The sequence below is a fragment of the Corapipo altera genome, unplaced genomic scaffold, assembly GCF_003945725.1.
Source record: "Corapipo altera isolate COAL_440 unplaced genomic scaffold, ASM394572v1 49, whole genome shotgun sequence".
NCBI lineage: Eukaryota > Metazoa > Chordata > Aves > Passeriformes > Pipridae > Corapipo > Corapipo altera.
The window spans coordinates 5,772,604-5,789,707 of NW_020884879.1; the positions used below are offsets into that span (position 1 = coordinate 5,772,604).

General features: G+C 34.5%; 1 protein-coding gene across 1 annotated transcript in view; it reads right to left on the minus strand.

Moving 5' to 3' along the window:
- The window catches only part of CCDC178 (coiled-coil domain containing 178), a 151,770-nt gene that overhangs the window by 104,840 nt on the left and 29,826 nt on the right, over positions 1–17,104 (minus strand). Inside the window, 7 exon segments of the mRNA XM_027638911.1 lie at positions 2,795–2,832; positions 4,427–4,492; positions 4,495–4,554; positions 6,909–6,913; positions 8,026–8,197; positions 12,035–12,108; positions 12,369–12,397. Coding sequence (XP_027494712.1) covers positions 2,795–2,832; positions 4,427–4,492; positions 4,495–4,554; positions 6,909–6,913; positions 8,026–8,197; positions 12,035–12,108; positions 12,369–12,397 — 444 coding nt within the window.

A 17,104-nucleotide genomic window follows, 5' to 3' on the forward strand; every position in this document is an offset into this window, starting at 1 on the left:
GCGTACATCAAATTTCACACAACAAAGAGAATTTTATATTTGCCATAAATTACTGCATTCTTGTTAATATTAAAGACTATCTCATGACCTCCTTGCATTGACACATTCTGTCGGCACAAACTAATCACCTGAATGTCCTTAGAAATAGCTAAGCAAAGAGAGAAAGACTAATCATGTACCAAAAGAGTACATGCTAATCCTCATTCATGGACATGAGGCATAATTCTCATATATAAATGTTCAGTAGAAAGAGAATATTCAGAAGACCAATATCTTTCCCTCAAACCAGATGGAGGCTTGACTACCACAGCAGTAGTTCTAAGGCACCAGTAAAAGTAAAACACAAAAAAGAACACTACCTAAGTCTAAAAACTTCAATGCTTTCTTTCACTGCATTGGAGACATGGCATGACATGTGGATTTCTCATAAACAGTATTTTATCATCACAGATATCTAGATTGCAGGACAAAAAAACCAGTCCAACATTTTTGAACTGATAGGAGTTTGCATACTTAATGTTGTGTATTGTTTTTCAGTTAATTCAACTGAAAATTAAAAATGTAATTTTTGACCATATAAGTACAAATACTTACTTCATCTTAAGAAAATAAAGTAACACATACACTTAAGACATTCTAAAACAAATACCACATAATGCCTATTACGATAGTTTGAAATTTGTTTCATTATGAGGGAAAAGAACACATAAGAAAAAACATGAAAAGAATTCTAGGACTGTATCTTAAGGAAATGTCCCATGTCTGAAACTTTGCACTTAATTCTTCAGCTTCCAAGCCTACACACATCATGCAATTGCAATTTCAGGCATCAATTACCATTTTTCAATATGCGTGTTTCTAGACTTGTACTAGATTTTAGATTACATTAAAACAATTTCTGGGAAACTTTGAATTCCCACACCTATCATAGAAAATGTAGAAAAGAGTTTCTTTGAAATTAGCACCCTTAGCAAAAACCAAAGTATTATTAAAATATTATGAGTGAAAACATTATAATCCAGATTGGTTTGAAATCTTAGGAAAAGATTTTGTGTTTGTAGAAAGAATAACTAATAATAGTTTTAATTAAAAAAAAATTTAGACCATTCCAATAGTTCTCATTCATGCTGTTGAAAATACAGCAAGGGTTAATTTGCTTTTAATTATTATGTATATGACTTGTTTTGAATGAAGAAACATAAAACTATCCCTTAAAATTTCTATTAACCTTCTACTTTTATGTCCCCTTGAGTTTCACTCAGAGTGTTATTACTGTCATGGCACCCAACCTCTAGCTATGCATATTCCTCAGAAGGCAAGGTATGTGACTTCCCTGTGAGTCAATAAAATCAGTGGGATGGTTATTTGGGTAATTCTACCTGCACTTCCCACAGGACAGCATATAAGTTGATATACTAAGACTACCCAGCAGCATGGAGTAAGATTCAAAAGTCTATCCTGTAACATGGAAGTCCCACAGACCACTGTAACACACTGTTGGAAGCCACTGAGTCAACTAATTAAAGACAATTTTATAGCCAGACTATTTGTTATCCTTACCATACACTAACATGGAATAGCCTAAAGGGAGAAATGGCTCTCTAGCTTTTAAAAAAAATCCTCTATTGTCATATATCTTTAAATGCAATTCTTGTGTTTACGTGGACATGCTGTAATAAAGCTCTTCGGTAAAATTAATATTGATTAACAGTATTTTTTGAAAGTAGGAGATGGAAACTGTTCTGAAGTATTAGTGCAGCAAGACTGAAAAGAATGACTAGAAGAAAATATAATCTAAAAGATTAATAGTAAATTATAAAAGAGACCTAGTGGATTTTACCTAATACTGTGATGATAAACAGCCCCATGGATCTAAATCTATTTTCCCCTATTTCTTAATTCAGCTTTCAGCAGTATATTATCATATTTCTATAACAATCCCTTCTGAAATATGCCATTTTGTAGATTATTTCTGAATACCTGATGAAACAACATATCATGACTAGCTGTCAGAACCAGACATGGATTTTCTGATATATCCTTCCCCTGATGGAAAATGCTTTTCTATGAAAGAGAAAGTACTCATAGAAACATGCTGGTTTGTTTCAAAATGAAAAAGATTTAAGTTAAGGTAAAAACATTCTGATCAAACATTTGCAGACTAAAGGTGTTTTTTTTAATAATAACTGATATAAAGCTTATTTTAATATCTGTAAAATTTAAACTAAATATTTTTAAGCAGATTCCTCCTCTTTAAAACTTTCTGAATTGTGATGAGACACTATTGTTGCTCCATTAAAGAATTTCCTTATGTCCTTTTTTATAGAGAAGAAATTCTCATTCAGTTTTAGAAGAAACATTGCTGAACTTGGTGCAATTTAAAGGTACAATGCTAAAGAAATATCAATCTATTTCCATCTTGTTTTCCAGTATCATGCAGCAGACAAATAAATTCATAAAAAATCTGGAAAAACTATTGGGAGATATGAGTTTCTTTAGGAGAAGACTAATGTTAATTAATAGAGTTAGGAAGTTATGATATTGTTACTATTTCAAAGCAAAAAAAAAAGTCAAAGTATTAGATATTTGTTAAAGCTTTGTTTAATATATATATTTTGCTTAATATTTAATATTTAAGCTTTGCTTAATATTAAGTACAAGTCTGTATATGCAGAAGACTCAAAGATTTATACATCTGCACTTCACAAATATATTATTATGTGTCCAATAGCAAATACTAACAAGGACAAATTTGAATATTTCAAGAGAGTTTTGGTCATCTAAAATGTCTTACCCAATCTTCAAAAACCACAGTAATCACTTTTACAGTTACTTTAATTGAAAGTACAATAATCACATTAGCAGCAGAAAATAAGCACAAGCAGTCTTGTTTCAAGGTTAGGAAAACAAGGCACAACATAATCATTCTGAACGTGATCCAACACTCATTACAAATTGTTATGTCAAAGAATTCTTATCTGTGTGTTTAATACAGCACATATCGGCACTGAACCAAACGGCAATATGATAGTTTGGGGACTGTACTGTCTCTGTAGAACATGAGGTAATGAGATGCTGTGAAAGTAGTTACAAATAGCGCAGTGATAAAACAGGCCTAGAAGGTGTCCCTTCTTCATTATACACGCAAATTTCAACCCATTCAGTAGCATGCCTGTTAGTAAATCAAAAGTCACACCTCGTATTTAGCTGTGACATTTGTTACGTTTATGTGTCACAGTGTTATCACTTGGCAGTCCTCTTTCCTGTGCACAGTCTCTGGAAGGTCTGCAAATCAGTAACTCAGCTTTCCAGCCCAATCACACATGATATGTGTTCCTGCAAGAACCAGACACAAAGATGCTTCAGGTTCACATTCTTTTGAGTCCTGATCATGAATAGAGGATTTCTATCCCTCAGTGCACTGCAAGAGTCACCCCACAAAATTTCTTTCTCTGTCTGTATCTGTGCTGAAATCTCTAGTCTCTTATGAAGATTCTTCAACTCCATTTCCCTTCATGATGTCAACAAGAAGGGTCCCTAGATTTCTCACCAAATTTCTCACCTACTTTAGGGTCAGATTGTCTCTTGACAAGAGATTGTTTAATCTCCTTTATGGATTAACAGTCCCGTCCAGTCTCCAAGAGAGAGGGATTTCTTGGTTGAATAAAGATGTCGCTCTCTATCCCCTTCCTGACAAGCTAATTCCAGCCTTCTTCTCTGGGCAAAAAGTTTTTCCTTTCTCTTGTTCTTGCTTACTAGCTTTTACTCACCCTCACAAATCCTGCACTTTTATTGCAGGACATTTTATTGGACCTTTTCATAGACCTCAGACTGGGATTTTCCATCTCACTGGTCTTTCCATTTATTACTGCATCATTCTCTTCCGCATAAGGTGTAATGGCTCATACCTGTCCATCTTAAAAATGAGGTAATGAGGATGACTTGTAATTCTGACCTCCAAACTGCACTGCTATCTGTGCACCTCTAACTTTTTGTACTGACATATACATCTGCATTTCTCCTTAAGTGGAGGGAACTATGAACTAGCTTCCCCTTTTCAGAGTTGAGTTTGTTTTCCTGTTTAAATCTGGTCCTGAATTAACCAAAACACCTAACAGCACTTCTCGCAAACTAAAAGATACAACTTATGTTGAGTTGCTTGAGGTTTTGTTTTCACCTTAGCTATGAATACATATGGCATTACCATATATATCACAGCCTATATAGGAAAAATCCACTTTTAGATTTTCCAGTTCAAGATACTTGGAACAAGTTATTTTAATTTTTTCAACTATCAAGACAGGCAGTTTTCACTCAGCATAATATCTCACTAGAATTTCTAGAAACCCTAGATAAGAACCTCTTGAACTGCTTTCTTTAAACTCACTCCAGAAGTTGGGGCATTGCTTTTTTTAATTTTTTCTACCCTTGGGCAGAAATTCTCCATATGTTTTTTCTTACTGCTTTAACCTTTTCTCATATTCTGCTACTTATCTTGGAGATTATTAAATGCCATCTGAACATTTTGTTGCTTAAACATCACACCACTTAAAACTTTTATTAGAAAGAAAAAAAGTCAATGAAGTAATCAGTGCTATACTGTTTTTTAGTATTTACTTACAGGTTTCATTTTGAATTTTATAATACATAAAATAGTGTCTTCTCACAACTAATGATACCCTTAAAAACAAAAAGCAGCTATATGATAGAGCTTATCATGAATGTTTAGGCCACCTAGACATTATGCCTGTCAATCCATATCCAATGAGTCTATTGAGATACATAACTCTCACAGTTTTAAAAAACTGCTTTCATTTTTAGAGAATGGACTGGTTTAGCACATGTGAAATACTTCCTTGAATAACGATATTCTAAGACACAGAATGACCCCCTGGGCAGTGCTATATTGAGTAACTACTGCTTTATTATTTATTGAGAGTGGAAGTGGGAACTTCACACTATTTGTGTAATATTTTGTTTCTTTCTGTCCATACCTAGTATGGTTGCTTCAACCTCTAAAGACTAAATATGTAAAGTTAAGAACTTTTCGGAGGTTTTCACTTTGTACTGACATTCTGTTCTCTCAGGGTTTATATTTCTGTTACTTGTAGACAGAATAATATTAAAACAAAACAAACAAAAAAACCCCTTTTCTAACTGATTTTCTGCAAGATAACCTAAAGTAAAGCCTTGAAGGTAATGTAACAGTTAGCTGCTTGATAAAGACCCTATCACAATGTGCACACAAAAAAGAAAGCTCAAGAGACAAGTTTAAGCCTACTTTTTCTAATTTTAAGGTTTGGTTAAGTAAAATAAATGTTATTTTAACATTAAAATAAATTACTTTTTCTAAATTTTAAAACAAACCAAACGGCCTAAGAAAGGGAAAAATCTGTCACATAACAATAAAGCTGACCACTCAGGAGCCATTTACACTGTCAAGATAGCAACAGCTGGGACCAGTAATAAGCTGTTATCCTTCTTAGTGATTAGCTGATACTTGCTAGAACACATGTATTTAGGAATTTCATGTTTGATTCCAAATTCTGGAGGTCACAAGTCTCTTCTGAGACCCTCTTCAGAACAACAAATCTCTTTGCAGAAAATTAAAGCATCTAAGGCCTTCTCTGAATCTAAAGAGGGGCTTAGTGAACCATCAGAAGTAATGTAGACTTCCTTTTCACTGAAACACTCTTCCAGCCTTCATAATCTTCAGTACATCCCACATCTTACTTCCTGCCCTTATTTCCTTTCCTGATGGAGGAGTAGACACACCATACAGCAACTGATGCATATAAGGGGTGGGGGCTCAATATAAGTAAAGATGCTCCTCACACACACCTTGAATTCTCAGAATTTGCTCATCCTACATCTGATTTAATTAGCACCAAATGCCACTGAGATAAAAAGAACTGAATAAACGTATTTCAGGTTCATTCTTAACTATAGATATAAAGACATGACTTTGTCTTCCAAGAGTGTAAAAACAATTTTTCGAAAGTCATTAGTATTAGACGATTTCTAGATGGGATACCTGTGGTATGCCATTTTCCCTTGGTTAGAATGTTAGGCTAAATTTTGCAGTAGCATTCAGTTTGTTAGTAAATTTTATTGTTGAAAAGTATTCATCTCCAACTACTGTTATTTTGAAACCATCATGACAGTGTTTCTATTCCACCCTAGTAACTATTACTTAGTGTTTTTATTGCATTAATGGTAAGACATAATAAGTCAAGGAGCTGTTATTCAGAGAAAGATGCTATGAAATACCCATCAAACTACATCAAACAAAGACTGAAAGCAGAAGTAGGGACTCATTTACTTCAAGTTTCTCCACCAGTTCAGGCTGCCAAAATAAAAGAAATAAAAGCCAAGACTAAATGTTAAAACAGGTAATCTCTTATTCCCAGTTGTTCTACCAAGTCAGGCAGGTACCAGGACTTTTATAAAAAGAAGAGAGATCAGTGCAAATAAATAAGAATATTTTATATTGAACTATATGCATAACACAAAATTTAAAAGGGAATGGCTAGTAGAGCAGACTTTGTTGAAATAGATTGATGAAATGCCATGTGATATATCCTATAATTAAAAACATTAGTAGAAGAAAAGAAGAATAATAGACTAGCCAAAAAGAAATTTTTTTCTGAATACTGTCATCATTAATCCTCACTAATGAATAGCAGTAAGCAATGAAAAAAGACTAGCAACACTAAACTTTTCCTCTCCTTTCCCCCTAACTCACAGTCTGCTTTGACAATCAGAAGGCATAAGCATGCTGCCTGTTTTCAGCATGTCACACAACGGAGAAATTTCTGTGTGCTGTGCCTTCTGTATTCAGAGAATGACAAAAAGTAGCACAAGCCACTGGGATGCATAATGTGAAAGTCAGAGGGAGGTGTGGGGACTTTTTCTGACTGTAGAGTTCTTTCCATTAGATGGGATCTCTAAAAGCAGGTCTTAAAAAACGTTCAAGTTTTCTTTACTTTGCTTTACTAGTTTAGGTCTAGAAGTTGCAGAATTCACAAGAAAACTCCTCTCCGAAGAGACAGACTTCTTGACTACAGAGAAACAACAAATTGCTGCAATGAACTTTCAATGCCACTTTATGTTGGCATTATCCCTTTCGTCTCTGAGCTTGAACGTAACGTCATTGATATGAAACCACTTACTACTGGCTAAAGAGCTATGAAAAATGAGAAGGAGATTTTTCAGTAAAGGAAAGATGCCCTCAGTTCCTGAAGTTCACTAAGTTCCACTGCACATTAGGTCCCTCTGGATCATTCTGTTTGAATCAAGTGTTTGGAAAAAACATATCCAGTCCCACATATTGAGCTAAAAAATTTACCAAGATTTTTTTTTTCCCCCATGTCAAGAATTTTACTGAATAATCTCTCAACGTCGACAGTACAGAAGTGAAGGAGATCACAGAGAGTTGTAGTATAATGATGTAAGAATAATTTTTTCACTATTTAGTTATCCTGTACAATTCAACAATTTGAACTGCTTTCTTTTGACATTGCACAGCAGGTTCGCCTTTATCCTTGAAGAGTAAGCCTGCTGTGCAATCAGCATATACAGCCCTCCAAGGCTTGCATGGCCTAGAAGACAGTCTGCATTATCAGTTGAATAGAGCCCTCTGAGACTATTTTCAGGAATCATCAGTCACAGTAAGTTTAGGCCCACATTTCTTAAACCAGAGAAGACACAAAACGCGTGGAATCCCCCAGTAATTAAGGATGCAACTGACCATGAGTATTATCAGATTTCTGAAAGTAATTTTGATAGCCAAAATTCAATTTGGTAGACAGACAATTTACCATTAATAACTTCTACAGGTGTGTTTAAACTACTAAGCAACGATAAGACAAAAATACTGTCAAATTATTGATGATAAGTGCATATTTCCTAGAAATAATGTCATAAAATAACAAAAATATTTTTAGTAATAAAGTAGAATTACTAATTTACTTTTATTAAAGTAATTAATTATCCCTTAAAATTTGGATATTAGGTAGGTCTAACTGCAAATCAGCAAAACATTTTTCTGTATTTTCTATTTGTATTTGCTTCATGTTCCAGAACTCATTTAATTATCCAAATTCATTTTTTAGGTTTTCCATAGTGTGATAGTTTTTAACAATTTAACTAGGAATTAAAAAAGCATGTGAATTAGTCAAGACTAGATTTCCAAATGCTGCATTTTAAGCACATGATTATGGGCAATAATTGATGACAATGTATATCCAAAGAAAGGAAACTTCTTTCAGAAGAGGCAGTTAAACAATTAGCACAAATGGTAGAATTGCATTTCTGTAAGACAACAGTTTCACAAATCCAGTTACAGTTCTCCAACTTGTTGCACAATTCTTATATACGCACAAATTTTATTATGGCACTTTTATTTTTGCAATTGTCTATGTTTCATGTGGGTATATGTATATTTGTAGGCCATCATCTTCATAAAATACATCTCTTTTATTTTTGTCCCTACATATAAAATTTTTGCAAATAAACACTGGCTGGCACAGCAAAATCATTATTAATGACAACAAAAACTAAAAACTTTTGCATATCATCCAAGGTTGGAAATACTTATTTCAGTGTATGCAAAGTCAGTGCCTTAACTGGTAGCTTTTATTGCTAGACCATCCAACTACTTACAGAATGTAATACTGTTTTAGGCAGATACCTAAAACATTTTACTTTAAGGAAAAATCCGTATTTTTATTTGTTGTTCCCAGAGCAGGTTTTCATTTTGTTGCCTAACTAGAGAGTAGTCCTCTTTTAGATGTCAAGTTTTCCATAACATAATTGTCCTGTACTACAGACAGAGGAGGATTAAAGCACAGAGAATGACTCCCGAACTCCTTCCTGCTTTCTTCAGCTGCAAGAACACAACTTGAAAAGATGCTGACATTAAGCTGCTGAAAACCTTTAAATTAAAAAGTGTTTTCACTCTCTACAGAAGAGAGGTTAAATTGCTGTCTTTTTCATAATAAATGTGACTGATGGCCACAGAACCCAAAAAATGTGAAAATTCATGACACAAGGAAATTCTACTTTCAAAAGCAAGAGTATCTGGTAAACAAAGCTGCAGCTTCCCTACAATAAACAAGATAAACATAAAGCATTGTAGCAGTTCAACAGTAATAAACAGGTGGGAGTCTTCTATTTGGGTGATACTTGTAAAGTGGTCTTGCTGCATTAGATTTTGTAACCCAGACTAATGGGCTGTAAGCCACTATGTAAATGGGTTAAATTAAGAGGGAGGAAAATACATTTTGATTATCCTTATATATACACATATATACATATATCATTTAAGTGCACACATGTATAAATACGATATAAATTTCAAGACCTCACAGTTCACTAGACAAAGAATGCATCACAGTATTTTAAGATCAGTATTTTAGAATTTTCTTCTTTAGATACTCACCCATTTTTCTGGAGCAGTAGCCTTATGTATAGCCTAAGGATCTTTTTCCTTATGAAAGGACTGCTTCTGAGAGGTATACCTAAAAGGTAGCTATAAAAAACCAATCAATCAAAGCTTTTGTAACAGATGTTAGCATGGAAGGTGTGCAAAGTATTGGAAGAATGTGAGATTTTTAAGACCTGCGAACTTTGTAAAAGTGTAATAGGTATCTGTATAGAATCAGATGAAAATGTCCCATTTCTTGGAAGAACATAAAATCACTAGAAAGAAAATGAATATATGATAATTTAATGCAAATTCCAGTCTAACTGAACTGCCCATAGAGAGTGTCAAATCTTTGAGGAAAAGTTTTAGGTTCAGAACCAGGAATGCTTGGTGAAATGTGATAGCCCATGATAAACAGGATGCCTGTATGATCTGTCCTGGCCTAAACTTTGCAAATAATGAAATCTGAGATGATTAATATATCAGGGCCAGATATAAATACGCACACAAAGAAGCCATGACATGTTTTATGTGAAAGAGTTAGGTTCACATTTGAGCTGTGTTAGAACAAAACTGCCAATGAAGAACAATTATGCCTCTTTGACTTCCTGCACCTTTTTCAGGACTTTTTAACCAAAGCAGACAAAACCTGAAAATGCTGGCTTTTAAGCACATGGAATACTGGCCATTGAGTCAGTGCAATCTGGAACTAATTATAGAAGACGGAGAATTTGCCATCAGCTTTTAGAATAAACAAACAAGAATGGTGAGATACCCTACAGTACGTGATCCAAATATCAATTGACTGAATATCTGCACCTTATGGCTTGCTGTAGTGGATAACAGTCCAGTATCCTGCCTAAGCTGAATGAGTCCCTTGACACTTGGTCATTCAGCTGTTCAATACATGAACAACAATCTCTTCCTAGTTGCTGAACAGAAGTATTGTTGTATTATGAGGTAGAATTAATATGCTGTTATCTCAGTATCAAGCTTTTGACATTTAAATGTCAGCTGACCAAACTAAGTCACTTCAAATTCAGTGGTATGATAAAGAAGCCTTCACACTGTGATTCACCTTGCCTTCAAATAGATGTACTATGAAGCATTGAGTGAATTGCTTGATCAGTTGAAATTTGGAGACTGTATATTACTTCTGTATGAAGAATGCTACAGAACGGAATCCATTTCTTCTGTAACATCATTTAAGCTACACGTTGGACAAGCTTTAAACAGGCCAATATCTTAATCATGGAGAGCCTTAATATATCTGAATAGAACTTTAAATAACTTTTTCTTAAAAACCATAGAACATGATTAGCAGAATAATATAGTATAATCCTGCACAACTAGAAATATTACTTATTGTTAAAAAAAGAACAGACCCTTTTATAAAGCCTGCCTTTTACAAAGCTTCAATTTCTACCATAAAAGAAGTGTATCAGTCTCTAAGACTGAAATATGTAAGGTATCCAAGTAGTGTAACGAGTTCAGAACCCTACAAATAGGGTTTGTACATTGATTTACTCCACTTAACCAGGGCAGTCCTCTACTATAACTGCTTCAGAACACCAACTCAAATATTGCTCAAGCAAACAACAGATACAGTTATTTACAATTACTAGGAAAGGTAGCATTAAAAATAACAATTAAAAAAATAGGAAATAAATACCCTGAGAAACATTGTTAAATTACTGATTATCTGTATACTGACTCATCAGTCATTTCCACATGTTCTAAGATCTATTGGTAAAGCTGCCATTTGGTAGAGCACAATCTTTAACAGAAAGAGATGCATAATCTCTATCTTCACTGTCGAATTTAGGAACCTGAGTGAATCAGTGATTTTCTCAATGCTTAATTTAAGATTCTGTCATTTATAAGTCTTGGAGTTTTTTCAGTAGAAATTGTAGGATTCTGAAAGCTGCTCTGAACAACACGAAAGCTTCTTTTTTGATAATCTATACGACTTCCCTGTAGTATCTAACAAGTTTATACAATATGTAAGTAAAACAATAATAAAAAATGAACAGAGTCTTAGAAAGAAAATGGTTGTTTCTTCTAAAAAGGTTGTTTCTTCTAATGCTTATAACCATGTTTATACAAAGCACAGTGTTCAGTAATGAAATTCAGTAATTCCCTTTCGTGAATTATACAGTTTAGTAACTGATACAGCAGATATGAGCTATCATTTACAAGAAGATGCCATCTGCTGAGCAAACACGCAATCAGCAGGCACTTCCTATTACACTGAAATTTTTTTGTTCTTTATTGATTTTTTCCCTTGCATTTCTAAAGCCCCTCAAGCAATCTGAGCCAGAGTAGCAAATGAAGAAAGCAAAGGACTTCTCAATGACCCCAATATCAATTCTGCTTGGTACTTTATGCTGTCTCAAGGCTATGGGCCTCATAGGTTAGTTCAAGCAATAGAGAGAAAATAGTACGTACAGTGCATGTGTGCATATAGTTCAAAGGCAACTGTGTAGAAATGGCAACCTAACCTCTGAGATTAAACATGCTTCAAAAAAGCATTACAACCTTAAACATACTTCAATACAAGCATTAAATTATTCACCTCTATGTCATTTAATTGTTGCTGCATAATACCTCTTTTTTTTTTTCCAACTTGTTGTTCAGTTTGCTTCTGCTCTTTATCTAATCTGATCCACATAGGAGATCTTCTGGAGAATTTATGCATAAATAGATGTGTTAGTATTCAAAAGTTATTGTTCTATATTTATAGGGAAAAAATGTTAGTAAATACTGTAACAGTTACTATTTTTAAGCTTACTTTTGTTTTCCCTTCCATACCCATTTTTCCATCATGTAGGTTTTTATATTCTATCCTTTGAATGAAAAAATGCACTTCTAAAACAGAAATACCTCTGCTACTTCATATAGTCTTTTTCATCTTACAGAAAAAAAAAAAATCACTGCTTACTTTGCTCCCCATTCTTCTTTATTTTCTTTCTGCAAAGAAAGTTAGAAATAAAGTTCTGAAATCAAAATATATATTTGGAACAGCTTCCATGGAATGTGTATAAAGAGTAAGATAATAATTTATTAACTATTGTCACTACCTCATGCAAAATACCGCTAAGGACAGCTAACAAGAGGAGGAAGAAAATAAAATATTGCAATATCTAATTTTTATCTTTTTCATTAATTCACTTTATTATTAATTGGCACCTCAAGGAAAACTATTCCCATCTATTGTATAAATTTCATTTGGATTATTAATATGAGCACCAAATATTAAATAAAAGAAATTATTATTAATACATGTAGTAAGGGAAATTTTACATTAATAGATGTATTTACATAAATAGTATAATACTTATATTATTCAGTGTTTAAATTTATTTTAAAATATATTAAAAAATTAAAATAGGCATTCATATTTCCATTCTGAAACAATAATTTAAACTTGTAATCAATGAGAAAGTTCTTCCTGGAAGTTACCAATATCTTTTGGATATCATTTGCACACAAATCTGCTTGTGCAAACTCTGTTTCCAAGCTTTTAGCACATGGCGTAGACCATGATGTATAACTTATACCACACCTCTCTAGGTTTCCAGGAAACTAATGATGTGATCTTTGTCACATTGTTTCTACTTAGTTTCAGTTGGGGAAGGGCTAACAACATTACTCACTGCCATGAATGCCTTGTTTGGAAAATACTATTAGTTATTAGATGAATCTTATTTTCTTTTAATTTTTCAAATTGACTCATTAAATCTGCATCAAAATAAACTACCCATAATCCATTATTGAACTATTGAACTGTTCAACAACCCCTGTGTCTCCTCCAAAAGTGGGGAAGTATTGCTGCATTCAGACTGTGTTAAGAGACCTTCAAATAGAGTAACACTAAAAACCTTGAAAAGAGAATAACCCATGGCAAGTTATGTACTGACAGTTGGATAACAGAACTACTACAGACTGATTCTGCAACAAAAAAAAAACCTTCTTGATGAGGCAGCAGCAATTCTTGCATCTGGGCTTAGAGAAAAAATCTAAACCGAACAGTTTCAATAGATGTTGATCTTACTTGATTGTGAGAATGTTCTGTAACAAGTATATGGCTTACAGAAAACTCCCTGTCTTAACTAATAGCTAGTTTTCTCCCTGTTGATTTGGAAACAAAAATAAAAGCATTTTGCTTTTTCTTTTCTGGCAATACGGTCCAGTGAAAATGCCCTCCTCTTTCAGACACTTACAGAATAATCAGTTGTTTCACACTGATTACTATATTTTCAATTTTGGTTCCTAAGACGCTTAATTTCTTGGGTGGGGGAGGAAAGGGGGGAAGGACAGGAAGGAGGCTTCAAATATCTTTCCTATCATAAAACAACTTGTTACCATGAACAATGCATGCCTACCTAATACATGCCCTCTGTTCCCTATTACCACTGCTGTAGCACTCCATATAAGCAAAGCTTCCAAAATCTAAAAGATCATTAGATCTAAAAGAGAAAGGTCTAATAATGAAAAGAATATTTCTCAGTCAGACAAGTTCAGTTAGTATTCTGTTGGAGTACATCTGGACAAAAGGTTATTTCTCTGAAATTTTTCCTGCAATTTAACCTCAGGGAGGGTTAATACCACTTGTATAATCTGGAAACATGGGCAATAGGCTATTAGGTCATCACTATACAACTGGAATAAAATGGCTCTTTAGCCATACTTTCAAGATGATAGAGGACAGAACTGAAAAATGCAGGAATGCTGTACCAGAAGTAAAATAAAGGCCTGGAAGAGACAAGTGTACTTAATTAAATCAATGCAAGTAGATTGAGGGACTGTTTTTAATACAAAAATCTTCTGTTTCTTTTTCTTATTATAGAAAATGGACCTCCCATGAGAGGAAGGAAAAACATTATTATCAGTAGCATCCATAAAGCAGGGAAATGAAGAAGGTCCCCAGCATGCCATTACTGGGGGCTTATCCATTAGTTGCTATCTTTAGCTTGTAAGTAAGAATTACAGAGTAAATAAGAAAGTACTAAACAGGCTTACCTTTTGTAAGAAAATAGAACACCACAGTTCAAGCAGACAGAAAGATTTTTCTAATACAGAAAGCAAGAAAGGTCAAAAATAAGGCTGGAATGATGCTGTGTTTTATGTTGTATCACATCACAACTGCACAGCTGCAAAATCCTGCTCTTCTGAGCTGTTGACTTCTGTTTTCTCCTTCTTTTTTTTTCATAATGACAAAAAAAAATGCTAGTGAGTGGTCCAGGCTCTACTACTTTTACTCATGGCTGTCTTTAAATGCATCTTTAGTTCTAGATCTGCTACTTGTCTCTCAAACTCCTTTATGCTCTTGTCATCTCCATAGAATCATAGAATCACAGAATGTTAAGAGGTTGGAAGGGACCTTAAAGATCATCTAGTCACAACCACTCATGCTGTGGGCAGGGACACCTTTCACTAGGTGTTTCCACTCTTTCAGTTTGTACCCAGTACCACTTATCCTCTCACTACAGTTCCAGATGAAGAGTCCCTCTCCAGCTTCCCTGTAAGCCCCATTTAGAAATGGGAGATATAGATAATATAGATATTAGACTCTGCTATTGACCACTTGCACAGTTCAAGGTCACAGAACGGAAGCGAACAAATTTTGTAACAAAAGCAAATGGAGATTGTCAGAAGCAAATAAAAATGGTACAGACTTTTCTCTGTGAAAAAAAAAGGGAATAAAAACCCCAGAAGGACTTCTGTTCATCACAGTAAATCCAACATTTAATTCTAAAGAAAAATAGTCTTTGATAGCTCTCAGAGTAAACCTCTCCTATCTTGGACCATTGCAAAAGGACTCAAAGAGGGTTCTGACTCAAGGACTTACACTAAAATACTGCAATGCCTCCCTCCAGTTTTGGCTGGTTCTTTTGATTCCATATGATTTTGGATCAGAATTCAACATCAGAAAACTCACAGAATGGGAGTATTCATTTGAGAATGAGCAGGGAGGAACAATGGAGCCAAAAAAAAATCCTGTATTTCATAATGGTAATAGTAGAGATATTTTTTGCAGGGGTATCACAGGTCTGCTTTATAAGAATGAAGAGATGATGAATCTCAATGGCACCCACCTACCAACTATGAGAAGGCTCTCAGGATGCATTAACGCTGGTGTGCTAATAATGCACCACAGGAGATCTTTTCCAGTTATTAGGGGGAATTTGGATGACAAGAAAGTAATTAATTGCATTGTTTTGTCTAAGAAAAAGGCAATGCTTTTACCGCATCTACGTGCAACCAGTGTGGCTTGAGGTTTGCACAGCCATTATCATTGAATTCCATCTCCTCACAGAACATGCACAAGAATAGCAACTGAAAATCATCTTGGTACTTGATTGTATTCCGTAGGCAGGCACTACTAACACATTGAGTATAAAGCCAGTTCAGCAGCTGCTGATTTTTCCAGGTGTATTGGGTTTGCATGGTAAGGTTTTGGTAGCAGGAGGGCTGCAGGGTTGGCTTCAGTTCATCCCACATTCCCTATCACCTTGTGTCCCTGCGGGGAAGAAGGTAGAAAAAATCATAAGTTAAGCTCAAGAAGAAGGGAGGGGTGGTGGGAAGGTCTTTTAAAAATCTGGTTTATTTCTTATTACCCTACTCTAATTTGATTGGTAATAAATTCAATTAATTTCCCTGAGTCAAGTCTGTTTTTCCCATGATAGTAAGTGTTGAGTGATCTCTATCTGTCCTTATCTCGACTCACAAGCCTTTGCTTATAGTTTCTCTCCTCTGTCCAGCTGAGAAGGGGAGTGATAAAGTGATTGTGGTGAGCATGTGATGCCCATCCAGGGTGAAATCTACCACACCAGGAAACTTTGAGAGACACATTGACTTTGATTTTCTGGTACCATGAGGAAAGAAGGAGTGGTCTCTGGGAAGTTGCTGCTCAGACAGAAGCCAGAGCTTCATTCTGACAACTCCACATTAAGTCTTATACCTCTTGCTAGTGATACTGAATGCAGAAATTAAGGACTTCTTCCGATAATAGTCCTGGAGCTTTCAATCAGTGTTTTTCTTGAGGCTTTAAGGTCTGCTAATTACTAAAACAATTTTAATATAACAATTACCCATGCCCCTGCAGAAGACAGCTGATGGAATCCATCTGCCAAAGGATGGATAGAGATGGAACACTCCATTTGGTGATGCCAAACTTGGGATTTCAGTCAGAGAAGCTAAAGAAATATCAACACTTATCTGAGGATGGTTGAAAAACGTCACTGAAGTTTGGAAGAAAAGAGGTATATCTGACAATCAAAAAAAAGGATACCAAAGTGGGTTATATGAATTTAGCAGTTCACATCAAAAGAAACTAGATGGCTACCCTATTGTATATATATATGCATCAATATAAGCTATAGTAAGGGTTTCGTTGCAGCTTCTACAGAAACTGAAGAAACATATAAAAATTTCAAATTATAATGTCACTGCATATATGGATTATTACTAAAGACTTTTTATTTTCTAAAACAAATTAAATTATTGTGAATAACTAGATACAAATAAAGTGTTTCATGTTTTCATGAGTATTTAAATTACGGTAAAAGACACAACCCTTCTATGTGAGCTGGTCACAAGCTACTCAAAACTAATTCATGGTAGAAGCAGAAAGAAGGTTGCAAAGAATTTGGAGTTGAACTAAGATTGTTACTG